Raw genomic sequence first — 13,019 nt, forward strand, 5'->3', positions numbered from 1 at the left:
ACAAGGAGGGGATAGGAAAAGAAGAGCAGGGGCTGGAATCTGCAGGAAACTGAACATCATCCAGGAAAGCACATTCTTAACTTCAAGCACATGAATAGTTTACCAAATTTAAGGGGATTAGTCACATGCTCCAAGTAAAGCACATGCTTAGGTGCTTCGCCAGAGCAGAGCTGAGGGATGGGGTCAAGCCCCTTACTGCTGGGATCACAGCTAACAGATTTATAATTAACTACTCCTCCAACTAGAAAACCACACACTAGACAAAAAGCTTGAATCTCTGTTCAGAAAGATATTTCAAAGCCTCCCAAAACCACAGAAACTCAGACTAGATGGGAGTGTGCTTTAGCTCAGGATAGACAGAGACACTAACCATTGCAAATTTGGATTTGGATGTATGTTGAGTCAGCCGCTCTCTAAAGATGAGTCTGAGCCAACAGAAAGTGTGGTGGGGCTGTGAGCCCCCTTCAAGGGTATCTTGGAGGGAAATTCACAGTATCCCAAAGGGGTTTTGCTCTTATTTGAGCCAAAGATGAGAGAACTGGTGTTTGGATGAATGCTCCCTTTGGGGATCCAGTTCGAGATTAAGGTTATATGATCATCTGCTGCTTCAGATGCTTACTCCCATAGTTTTTAAGATGCTTCATAGCCACACAGGTCTTAGAGAGCCTATGCTATAGTGAGTGGAAAATCACAGAACTGGCCTAAAGATCCAGGGTTAACATTTTTCTGTTGTAAATAAAAATAATTGTAACCCTCTGCCACCATCACCACACACAGACAAACACACAGGCTCATATACAGCTTGTAAACCAACACTGTCAGAGAATACTTCATCAAAGCAGAACTATTTTCATGCCAGCTGCAGAAAGAAAGCTTTGAGAATCCATGAAAGAGCAAAATTATTTCCATTTCTTTAAATCTTACTGCCTCTACCTCTTTCAAAACTGTATCTGTAAAAGAATACACCCTGTGACCAGTCACAGACCACACAAGACTGTACAACACCACAGGAGCTGTCGTACTGCCTTCCACGCCACAGGGCCTGACACTGGACCCCAGCTAGATACCTCTGCGCCCTTTAGTTCACCTGGGTCACTCCAGGTATCTCTATTCACATGAAACACCTTCCCTGTTGCACTCAGCACTGCAGAGGAAGAAGAAAGTTTGCGTTCAAAGCTGCTTTAATGAAACAATTACCATTTTTATAAAGCATCAATCTCATAATGAGAAGTTGTTTTCTCTCAAAATTGTTCATATTTTGAAAAATTTCACAAATTTCTTTATAGGTCTCTTTTCATTTTCAGTTATTGATTTTCTGCTTTCAGTTTTCATTTAGCTTTCCAAGAGCTGTTTTTAATTTCCTTCTTCACTCCAACAGTAGTTCATCAGCCTCCTTACCTAGCAGACACTTGCACAGTCAAATGGTTTCAAAGCTTTTCAAAACCACTCTGTTTAAAAACCTTGCCAGAAAAAAGAAATAAACCAATCTACTTAAAAAGGATGTTTCTTCAAAAGCCATTTTCAACATGAATCAATAAATACTTTCTCCAGTCAGATCTAATGAAGAATGAAATGACAAAACTTCAGCTGCCAGGGATGGCACTTCAGTGGCAACACACTGACTTGGCAGCTGGCATTGGCATGTTTGGGGAATTTGTAGACCAGAGAAAGCAAAAGCTAGGTAGTTGAGCAAGAATGAAAGAAACCCAGATCTACCCTACTCCAAAATGCCCTCCAAAAACTCAATTTCTTTGGGCACTGTTAATGAAGCAACATCATCACACAGGGTGTAACGACGAGAGGAAGCAGGGCTGAAAGGGGAATGGCTAGCTATGCAATTGCATTGCATAAGAATTATTTGTGGTTGGATTTTTTTAACTGAGCAAAATACTGTTTCTTGACAGCTGTGTAAATGGCATGACCTGGAAATTAATGCCTTCATTTCTGTGCAGTAGGCACAGTTTCAACAGGTTGCCTCCTTCTCCTGGTGAGCTTTTATAGATGCAAAGGATGATTTTTATTGACGAATGAGGACTGATGGCATGCAGCTATCTTGTAAGAAAGGATTGCTGGTACTATCCCTGAATTAAGAGCATGTTGGGGTGGGTTGGTTGGTTTTGGGGAGGCCTTTTTTCTTTGCCCTGTCTCCCTTTGCCTGTACATTTGTCAGTGGTACCCTCACTCCTGCATATGGCCATTCAGTCATCGCCTCTTCAGACTCCATTTGGTTACACGCTTGGCCCTCCTACCCCACCTTCCCCTCAGCCACTGTTCCCCTGCAGGGATCCACTGCCCTCACAGCCGAAATGCTTTGCTTCCCCTAATGGCATTCACTTGCCTCTCCAGACTTCACCGTTCATTTAGCTCTTCTGGGACATGTGACCTGAATGATGGGAAGAGCAGAGTGAAGGAAAAAGGAGACAACGGGAAGAGGAGTAGCAGGAAAAAGAGAAAGATCAAAAAGGAGAGAGTCCCATTTGCAGATTCACAATTATATCATACAACGCTTGAGCTCATGGGAAATGGATCTCCGTTCTCTGCATCTGACCCTTTTGCTTCCATCTGTACACAGTTCTCCCAGATGGAGAGTGGAGATGTCCAGTGAACTGGGGCAGTTTCCAAAGACAAGATGTGGGAAGGTCTTATTTGGCATACATGAACACAACAAGAGGCGTCTCTTACTTCTCCCTTACAAAACTTAGCTCCCCTTTTCTCCTCAGCAATGGCTTTTGCCCAGTCATCTTAAACATCCAAAATGGAAACTCGATGAAATCCCGCTCCAGCAAATACCTGGGAAGAACAACTGCCAGGGCTCCCCCCACCTCCCTTCTCCCTGGTCGGTCTTCCCTTGGATCCAGCATCCTGAACGCTCAGATGCTCTGTGAAAATAAAAAAACATCCTGAAATCCACCAGAGGAGACACGCTGTCTCAGACCTGACGGCTTTCCTCATGTTTCTGCAGTTGCGGTGCCTCGGTCTTGGGCCACAAACACAGCATGGATGGTTTAGTGGACAATCACATTGCAATGTTTTAAATTTTTCTTTTTCTTAAAAAAAAATAAATAAAAGAAGAGGGAAGAAAAAGTTATACACACATGTATCACAGCATTTTCAAAAGGCCTTCTGCTGCATTTACGTTAGCAGTTCAGCCTCAGTTGTAAGCCTGGATGTAAGGCAGCTGGAAGATTAAAACCGCATTGTTGGAAAGTCCGCTGAGATGTCCTCATGGAGTTTTTTTGTTGTTTTCTGGTTTTGTTAGATCTGTTTATTATTATTATTATTTTCACTTGTTTGCTTCTCTCTAAAGTTTGGCAGGCAAAAAGAAAATGCTTTTCTGTTTTTCCCCACACGTTCTGTCCATTTTGTTTTCTGTGTTTTAAGAAAAAAACCAAAAAAAAACCCCAAAACCAATGACAGGGCAGACTTCTGTCATTTTGTTTTAAGAAAGAAAAAGAAAGTGGATGGGTTTCTGATAATGGCCTTGAGGAGGTACGTTGTAGAGGTGGCTCAAATGCTTGATTTGTTCCTTTTCTTGCTGTTTGCATTTTCCCTTCTTGCTGCAATGGACAGACTTTTTGTCCCCCTCACCCCACCCTCCATGTCCTGCACAGATTCTGGTTCCAGATCCCCCACACGGACCCCCTGTTCCCCTTCCCAAATGGCAGTAGGTAGGTGCAACTGTATGTTCATTCGACCTCTAAGGTATGATGCTGAAGTTAAGAGTTGGATGGAAGAGCCATGTGAGAGAAAAGCTTTCCCATCGCTGTGAGAAAGAACGAAGCAACACAGAGTCCGGTGGAGATGTGAGTGCCGTGTTGGACTCAGCTCTACCTTGGCACTGGCATTAATTTCAGATTATATATATATATATATATAATTATATATACATATATATGCATGTATAGGTATACATAGACATATATATATATATATGTATGTGTGTGTGTGTATTTGTTTGCTATTTGTTTTAGCACACTGTCCCATTCTCAGGTCTAGATTTGGGGCAGTTGGTCCTGGGGACAGGTTGGACAGAAGGGGCCAGAGTGCAGAAGAAGCCAGAGATAAGAGTGAGGCCCAGGCCCCCCCACGCACAGAACATGGACCAGCCATAGCCATGGCTGATGTCGTCAGGAAGTCCATACAGGTAGCGAGGGTAGCGGGAGAGCTCAAAGTTGATTCCAGCCACGCACGTGCACAGTGAAATGATGCAGAAGGTTCCTGGAGGAGAGCGGGAAGGGGAGAAGGAGGGAGGAAAAAAACAAAGAGAAGTTAGAAGAGTGATAGACATACCACTTTCCAAATTGCCTGAGAAGAGCTGGTGCAAGCATTAAGAAAATACCTAAGGGAAGATGTTCGTTTAGAAATTGGCTTAGTCTAGCAGCTCCACGGGGAAAGAACTGAGTGCCACCAGAGCCTTGAATATTGATCTGATGCTGAACAGAGCTGTATGGAGAAACTTCAACAGGAACAGTTTTTTCATTGCGAGGACTCCTTTGGGAACCAGAATATTTCATGAAACCATTGATTTTTCTGGAATTTTACTTTAAACAAATACAGAGTGAATTATCATGTGTCAATATTTTTTGGGGGGGAAAAAAAGCTTGAATTTTTTGTTTCATTTCAATTTTTCAGTGATGGATTTCATAGAAGAAAAGACTACAGAACACTTGACATACTCTGGCTCTGTTGAAACATACATTTGAAATGACTCAGGAGATTTTTTCAGACTTTTCTTATATCAAAATCGAAAATCTTTCATTATACACCCCCCTTTTAAATACCACTGTCAAAATCTTAAAATCCCTCACAAAATTCAGATTCTACCCTCCGCATGACGCCAGTCCCAATCTAGATGCCCTCTGCAGTGTTGGGAAATCTTCAAAATATCCTGTTCTTGTTTTCCATCTCTGCAGCAATATTTCATTTCTTCTTATGAACACTGCGAGGACAGGCTTCATAACTCTGTCAGGTGGTAAGTGTTACAGAAAGACACATGTATCAGATGAGGCTGAACCTTAGCCCACCCAGATGAGTCTAATTTTGATCTTTGGCTCCCAGCTTCATCAAAGCTAAACTCTGAGCTCCTGAAATGTCACAATTGCCACCCACACACCAAATAATGGATAGCTACAGATGCTATGCGCCTGTCTCAAGAGGTAACTACTAAAGTCAACATAAAGCTGGTAGTTTATTTTTAACCCTCTAATTCCTCCCTCTGTGGACCTCTCTGAATTGCCTGGAGAGCCCTGCGCACAAAAGCCAACCTACAGGACACGTGCTACAGTAACATGCATGGTGAGTCCCGTGTGTCATCCCACTGTTCATGCACAAATCAGTAGCGTGCTACGTGTGCTACCTGTCAGCACGTCCTGCCTCTGTTCACCAGTCGCTGCTGGTGAGGAATCGCCTACTCTTCCTGGTCCCATCCCTAAGATAGCACAATCCTCCAAAGCAGTCACTGCCAGACTGATTTTAGTGTCAAGCTCCTTTCCTCTGGTGCCCTTGCCTCTTTCCACTCCTTCCTGCCACTGCTCCTGCTTTTCTTCTACAACACTTTTCCTGTTGTTTCTCTGCTGCTTTGCTCTTTTTAGTTGCAGCTGCACTGAAGAAATGAATTTTACACTCCCCACTCTGAAGACACAGGTAAGATTATGTGGTGAATTTGCCTGAAATTAGGCTCAGAAACTAGAGGCATTTGTAGGAACATATATACAACACAAAAAATGCGTGGACTTTCCACCATACCCACCTCCTTTACTTAGTAGGAACATCACACAGGTCTTGAAATCTGCAGGCAAATCTCTATCATGGACCTGCTGTGAGACCACCATCACAGCCCTCTCTCTGTTCCTTCTTCTGATCACTGCTTTGTCTATTTGGACTGTCTTTTCTCCAATGTGTTTTGGAGTGCCACTTGTAGATAGTCTCTGTTGTAAAGGTCAGGGAATATGGGAACTCTGGGTGCCTTCCCTAATGCTATATATAGCTGCCAGATGGCCCAGGTTATTCACAAGTACGCATATTATGATAGTGCCACAGGGTACCAGGGAGGACCAGCAAGCTGCTGCAGTAGGTACCATGCCTATTTAAATAAAAACAGCCTTCTCGCCTCTCACCAGCACCCTGTTACTCTACAATCAGTGCTCTAGACTTTTGCAAAAGCCTTGTGAGATCCCAGGCTCTGGAGCTGTCTTCAGAGATGTCCTATGCTACTTCAAAGCACAGAGCAGGGTAAATGGCAAGGTCTCCCTCCCTCCTTTTCATGTTTTACCATGTCACTTAGGTTATCTAGCAACATGAAGGTGTCTGGCAAGAGCACAGTTGTTCCCTGTGTGACATGTCAACATGACTAGTACATTGTGGGATCGGGGAAAAAAGGATCCATCAGAGCCACTGTGCTCTGAACCAAGCTGTGTGGCTCATTTCAAATGACTGTGGTTAGAAAATGACATGAAAGGCCTTTCTTTGCTAGCAAGAACATGATAATTTCAGCTCTCTTGAAATATAAGATTGTTAAGAGAGGTGGGTGGGAAAATCTGTGCGGCCAGACTGAAGCTGCATTTGCTAAGTACAAAAGGGAAGGAAATAACTATGGATTTCAAATACTCCCCGTGCTTTCACGCTTTGTCTTGGCTGTTTTGATCCCAAGCTCTTCAATGCAATGAGTGTTGCTTACTCTTTGTATTCGAACAGTGCCCAATATATTTGCACTCCACCTTTCCGAGGGTATTTGCCCCATAACAAATGAATGATAAAGAAGAACGAGTAACAACAATAGAGAATAAAGTATATCACGAGAATGAAACTTCTTTTATAAAAGCCTTCCCCCATCCTGCCCCTTCGTTGGAGGATGGGCTAAACCCACGACAACAAATGACGACTGCCATGCACAACATTAGAGGATGCACAGTACGGTCCTCAGTCAGTCACCCTCCTGTGCTTCTGCAGGATGTCTTGTACGGCACAGGTTTATCAGCCTCCCTAGTGCTATTCATTACAGACACAAAAAGTGCCATTTTATACCACCTAGAGGAATTTTTATGGCCATTATACAGGTCCTGTGTGTTTGTATTCAGCCAAGCAAGGAAGTTCCCACTTGTAGTTAATCTGGCCTCTCACCAGGAGTGTTACTGATAAAAACTGCGTACAGTTACTACCTCATGACTGTTTGGTAGCTTTTCCTCATGAACTGGCAATCAGAACACAAAGGATCATCCTTGCAAATTGCACAACTGTTGGCCATCATAGTGAAAGAGTCATGCGTGGAAGTGATGCACAGACTGAGCTTGCACTTGGAAATGTAGCCTCTGTTAGTCTGGCTAAGACACGGAGCTGAGATGGCAGGAGGAGGAAGGCTGTCGCTCCTGCTCATCACACTGCCTGCACCATGGACACAGCACTTCAGAGGCAGCAGGACTGCAGCAAATCATGAGCATCCCCAACCCTGAGATTCTTTTTCTCCCCAGAAAATAAACTGAACCCTTATTCACTTCCTTGGCAGGTTCTTGCTGTCAATGAGGTGCCCCCCTACACATGCACTAATGCCCCAGATCCCTGGGCAGCTGCAGAAATACAAACTTTAATTTCTTTGTGAAAAACACTCCCTATAACTCTGGCCCAAGCAGATGCCCAGACCTGAAGGCTGGTGGGCCAGCCGTGGCACCGGTACACAGAGTGTGAGTGACAGGCAGTAATAAGAGCTCACTGGGGATGTGCTGGTACACAAGCTGGACGGGGGAGATAAAGACCATCTCCTTCAGCAGCTGGGGAGAGCAGAACGTGCTAAGTTCTTTGTGCTGGGATTTATACATTATCATCCTAAGCGAAACACTAATGAATGAGACAAGGCAACAGTGGCGTTTTTGACAAAGGAAATTCATGTGTCACTGCAAAATGCTTCAGTCAGGTGAGAGATGAAATTTCATGTAAAGCTGTGTCTGTGCCACAGAAACTGCTGTTTGACACGTAGTCAAACCTCCATCCTGACTCTTTATCAGACAGCCACCCTTCCTCTCGGGCTGGTTTTGACAGTGCCTGTCCTGCTAACGGACCGATAGTCAACAGTGGTTTAAGCACCTGAGCTTTTAAATAGCTCATGGCTAGCTTGTGCTTTTCCTTCTTATATCTTACAGAAGAGTAATATTAAACATTACACTGAGTGTCTCTTCTATTTAGACTGGAAATTTGTTTAGGACAGAGATGAACTTATTTGCTATTTAAGTGTTTAAGATTGGGGTCCTGCCATCCTTGATGCGGGGGCAGACATGGTCAGAAGAGGGATGGCTGCGAAAGGTAATATCATTGTTGGTCAAAGACTAATTCGGTGTGGATTATGAGTCAGAGCCCTTTGCTGTAGCTGTTTTTAAGCGTGATTATATCAAACAGAGCCGTGGGCCTCTGCTGCTAAGAATTATTATTTTTTTGGTAAATGTCCCTTTTCCTTCCGATCAGCCCGGCTGCAATGCCTCCGTTTGCAGTTTTCAAACCTCACCTCCAGGGGAGAGCAGAACTGCTTGTGAGTGAACCAATTTAAACACAAACAGGCTCAAACCACCCAGACCAAAGATGTTTGAATTTTGCCTCACGCTAGTGCTTCCCTGAACAATGTCAGATGCCATGTCCTTTGCCCACAGACCTGGCTCAGCTTCCACAGCAATAGAGCTTGAGGGATTTCACAGGGTCTGTGGTGTTTTGTGAAACAAGAACTGCTGCTTTTCTTAGATATATTGCAAACGAAGGTGAGCCTTCATAGTGCTGGTGTGCAAACAGACCCCGCTGGCAGGAGCTTCATCTAAACATCCTCGTCCCCAGTATTAGAGATGAGGTGTCTGACTGTAGCCTGAAGGAGACATCACCAATTTGAAGTCAAGGGAAATCCAAAAAGTCAGTAATTACAATGATCCAGGCAACAAGCCCATCTCTGAGGCCCACCTCTCTACAAATAATTTTTCCTGTTATTTGGAAAACAGTTCTTCCACATCTGACAGAACGATGCTCATTCTCCCCCTTCCCCCAACAGGCAGAAATGACTCACGAACTAACTGTGCTGTCAGATGTACAAAGTAAACAAACCAAAAAAACCTGATTCTTCTCCCCTTCTGGTTTTTTTTTTTTTTTTTTTCAGAGATAGAAATGTCAAATATTACATATAAACACTAGTAGATAAAAGGAGAAACACAAAGGTATGGACTTTAAGGTTTCCTCTGAAACCATGCAGTTCTCTAATAAATGTGAATCTCCACCTTTTAAAGTACTTCTAGTAGTTGCGATTAATGGTGATTTGTGGCCACTAATGTCTTTGGAAGGAGTGCTGTTTATTGTATTACCATCACTTTTTTATTATAGGGTTATGGGAAAAAAAAATCTCACAAGTGAAACAATATTATGTTTACTTTCTCTCCACCCTACTAGCTTTTACTGTTTTCAAGGTACATCAAACAAACAAATAAAATGAGGTCTGATCCTAAAGTGGAGTGTGTACCATTAGCTATTCAAATTATATTACAATCAAATGAAATTATTAAAGAGTAAACCAAATTCCCTCCCAACACAGCGATGACAAAAGCCTTTTGGAGGGAGCAGCTTTGCAGTAAACTCCTTCTGTGCACGGATTAAACGCCTCAGCAGCACGCAGCTCTTGAGAACACTTTATTGCTCTGTGCAAACATGCACAGAATATAAATTATTGCTTAATTATGTACTGTTCCAGCAGAAGCAGCTTGCAGCATCACCGATAGGTTGCAGAATAGCAAGGGGTTTACTGGAAAATTGCCCTTATAAAAAGAAGCCTAGATGGAAGGAGAAGCCTGACTGGGTGATGGAGATTCAGTGCAGTGTCCTTGCGAGACCATATACGCACGTAGGTTGGAACTTAATGCATTTTTATTTTGTACCACGAGCCAGAGTAAACTGCAGGGTCTGTAGTGATGCTATGATATTGCATTATAGCCACTGTCAGAATGCGGTTTGCTTTGGCCTTTGGCCTCCTACCTCAAAACGTACCAGCAGCATCCACACCACACCAGAGCTGTACGCCTGCCGCGTGTTACTTCAGCAGCGGTGCCTGTCTATTGAATTGCTGCTGCACAAGCCATAATATGTTATGGCACCAGAGGACTATGTATCCTCTGTCACAACCACTAATACTTAATGTGTACCATCCTTAGGTTCACGTAAATCAGTATAGTATACGGAACACTATTACAGCAGTTGAGGGCTGATGTCCAGTTTCCTATGCTGATACAACTGTCAGTCTATATGGACATTATAGCATGCTGTAGATGTGCACACGGTGACATTTCTGCTACTGTATCCCACGGTGCGTGGGACTGCACTGGGAGTGGACACCCATGCTGTGCACTACGGCAGCCAGTGAGCTCCAGCTATGAGCAAGCACCCTCTGAAGTTATGAGTTGGCACAAAAGCAACACTACTTAGCTAAAGGCACATTGTTTTGATAAAATGGACTAGGGAGAAATAGGGGAGTTGATCAAAGCCTGAGTTGAATAACTCTCTGATTACTTTAGCAATGCTGATTCCTATGACCCACCCAAAATAACCTAGCAGTAATAAAGTGACTTGACTACAGCCATTAAGCAAACATAATGGCTCATGAACTTGCAGCCACAACAGAGGAGGCAGCAAAAATTGTGCCAGTTGTAGTAGTGGGATGTGATTCAGTATTTCACTGGGAGCAGAAGGGAAAGAAAGGAAGAGGATCTCTTAATGTCAAAAAGAAGAAACACCCTAATCAAATGTTAGTGAAATTATCCTGTCCCTGCGCTGGCAAGCACCATGCTTGGCAACATGCAGAGGCTGCTGGCAGGTTTCTTTCACCCCCTCTAGTATGGACCTCCCAGGATGGCTCAGGCAGAGGCTAAAAGGATCATGTGCTGAAATCTTTCCTGTTGCAGAGGAAACACCTCAGCAGCATCTGTAGTCCACATAAGTACATCGGCATGACTCGTCTCTGTATCCAGCTTGGGCAGAAACAAGGAAGGCCCCACTCATCTAGTTTCTGCCAGGTCCAGCTGCTTTTTCTGTGGAATTTCCAGTGGCCAGTTGGACTCTGTCCAGACAGATTAGACCAAGCAAGCGTAGCAGTGATTTGTCCAAGGGGAATGTTGTTTTTCTAAGTTGATAACCTGAGGAGCCAAGAAGGTGAATCTAAATCTTGCTTCAGCCTCTGCATTTAACAACAAGATCTGCCACACACAGAGATTTGCTCCCCTTCCTCTCTGTAAAGAATTCTTTCTGTCTAGCAAATCATGCCAGTATTGCTCTTCCTTCTGTTGCATGTGCAGTCTTCTTTCCTCTTTGATGCCAGACATGCAAACAACTCAGCAAACATTTTTTTTTCTAAAAATGAACCCAATAATAAATGCCCTTTTTGTTTTCATTGTCTTCCTTTGGCTTTAGTGCATCTTGCCATTAGAATTCAGAAGCCAACAACAGATCAAAGACCTGGTGACATTACTAAGGGATAAGAAACAGCCACAGAATTTTAAAATACACATAACTTATTTTCCAGGGCTGTGGATGGGAAAGTCCTTTGTATTTCTGTCGGATCTGTCTCTCCTACTTTGCTTCTACTTTAATTCACCTTCTCTCAGCCCCCCAAAGACCTGCTGACATCCCTGAGCAGCAAACTAGATTGCATGCCCTTCATAGACTATGCTAGGTTTTCTGTTCTCGTAACTCTAGAAGGTACTGATGCTTCTGTCAGTACCTCCCATCCTGGTGAGAGAAATTACAAGTCAGTATAGCTGACTTAAAATGAACACACACAGGAATATGAACAATTCTTTTTGCTGAAAAGCTGGAATGAGCTGACTCCTTATTTACTGTACACCAAGTTCAGGGAGACTGATCTGAGTTAAGACTGAAAAACAATGAATTTATAGATATACATACACTACTTGCCCTGTCTTTTGCTCCAGGCTATAAGATCTCTGCACCTCATTACGAAGCCTTTCCTCTCCTTCTCCTAAATGTCAGTGCTCTTCTGTGATCAGGTACAAGGTTGCCGGAATTGCTTGTGTGGATGTTTCTCCCCTCGGTGTGCAAGTGCACATCTAGGAGCATCAGAAACAAGCCACAGGAAAAAAAAATCCAACACATTTGAAGGATGTCTTTGAAGTTAGCTGATGATGTTTCCATGGAGATCAAATGCTATGGACTTGACAATGAATTCTCTCCTTGTGCCTCTTCCTCCAGGAAAAAAAAAAAACACCTCTAAATGACTACACCCTTCAGTACAGCTGTGTTATTGATTTGAAAAAATCATTTCTATATCCCACCCCCATTCTCTTATGGGGGTGTTAACTCTTAGGTCCCGGCTTTTCAGGGCTAGGTCTGACGGTATTGACCTAAAGAATCAGATAAATTCCTGAGGTATTGGAAAAAATAGCATCTAATGAAAACAGTATTCTGTGAGGAGTATTATAACATGAAATTATAAAAGAGCATTTCAGTAGCTGGTACACAGTAACACACAGATGCCCATCCAGTGAAAGTAGGTGATCTTTCATATTTCCAGAAAGTCTCCTACTTCTTTTTTAAAATGGGTGCCAGCATTAATAAATAAATGCAAAATGTGTTCTCAGTGCACCAGTAAGCATAGAGAAGTAATAGAATTAAAGATGTAACACGCTACCCTAGCTCGGCCTTTTAAGCATAATGTATTGTGAGCCTGTCATGCCATCAGCTGAGCAACTGTTTCCTGGCTTAGAAATGCTAAACAGGCCACCTTGGCATCATATTAAAACCCCAAAAGATGGCAAGGGGGATGCATGTCTGCATGGATGATTTCCTAAATGTTTATTTTTAGAGTGAAAATAGGAAATTAGATAACATTCAAAAGGAAGGCGATACCAATTTCTAAAGACTGATTACTAGTGGTTACTCTGTCAGGATGTAGAAGCACCTCCAGTCCTATCCACGTATGTGGACTGGACATACCTATATCCATATATACGCATCTCAACATGTATCCATCAGTGTCCAGGTTTTGAAATACA

General features: G+C 43.1%; 1 protein-coding gene across 1 annotated transcript in view; it reads right to left on the reverse strand.

Moving 5' to 3' along the window:
- Nucleotides 1–3,663: 3,663 nt before the first annotated feature.
- Nucleotides 3,664–13,019, reverse strand: part of TMEM178B (transmembrane protein 178B) — a 226,866-nt gene continuing 217,510 nt past the window's right edge. Inside the window, exon 4 of the mRNA XM_074871793.1 lies at nt 3,664–4,218. Coding sequence (XP_074727894.1) covers nt 3,968–4,218 — 251 coding nt within the window. The 3' untranslated portion in view covers nt 3,664–3,967. The remainder of the gene's footprint in view (nt 4,219–13,019) is intronic.

Source organism: Strix uralensis, chromosome 5 (assembly GCF_047716275.1).
Source record: "Strix uralensis isolate ZFMK-TIS-50842 chromosome 5, bStrUra1, whole genome shotgun sequence".
NCBI classification, from domain to species: Eukaryota; Metazoa; Chordata; class Aves; order Strigiformes; family Strigidae; genus Strix; species Strix uralensis.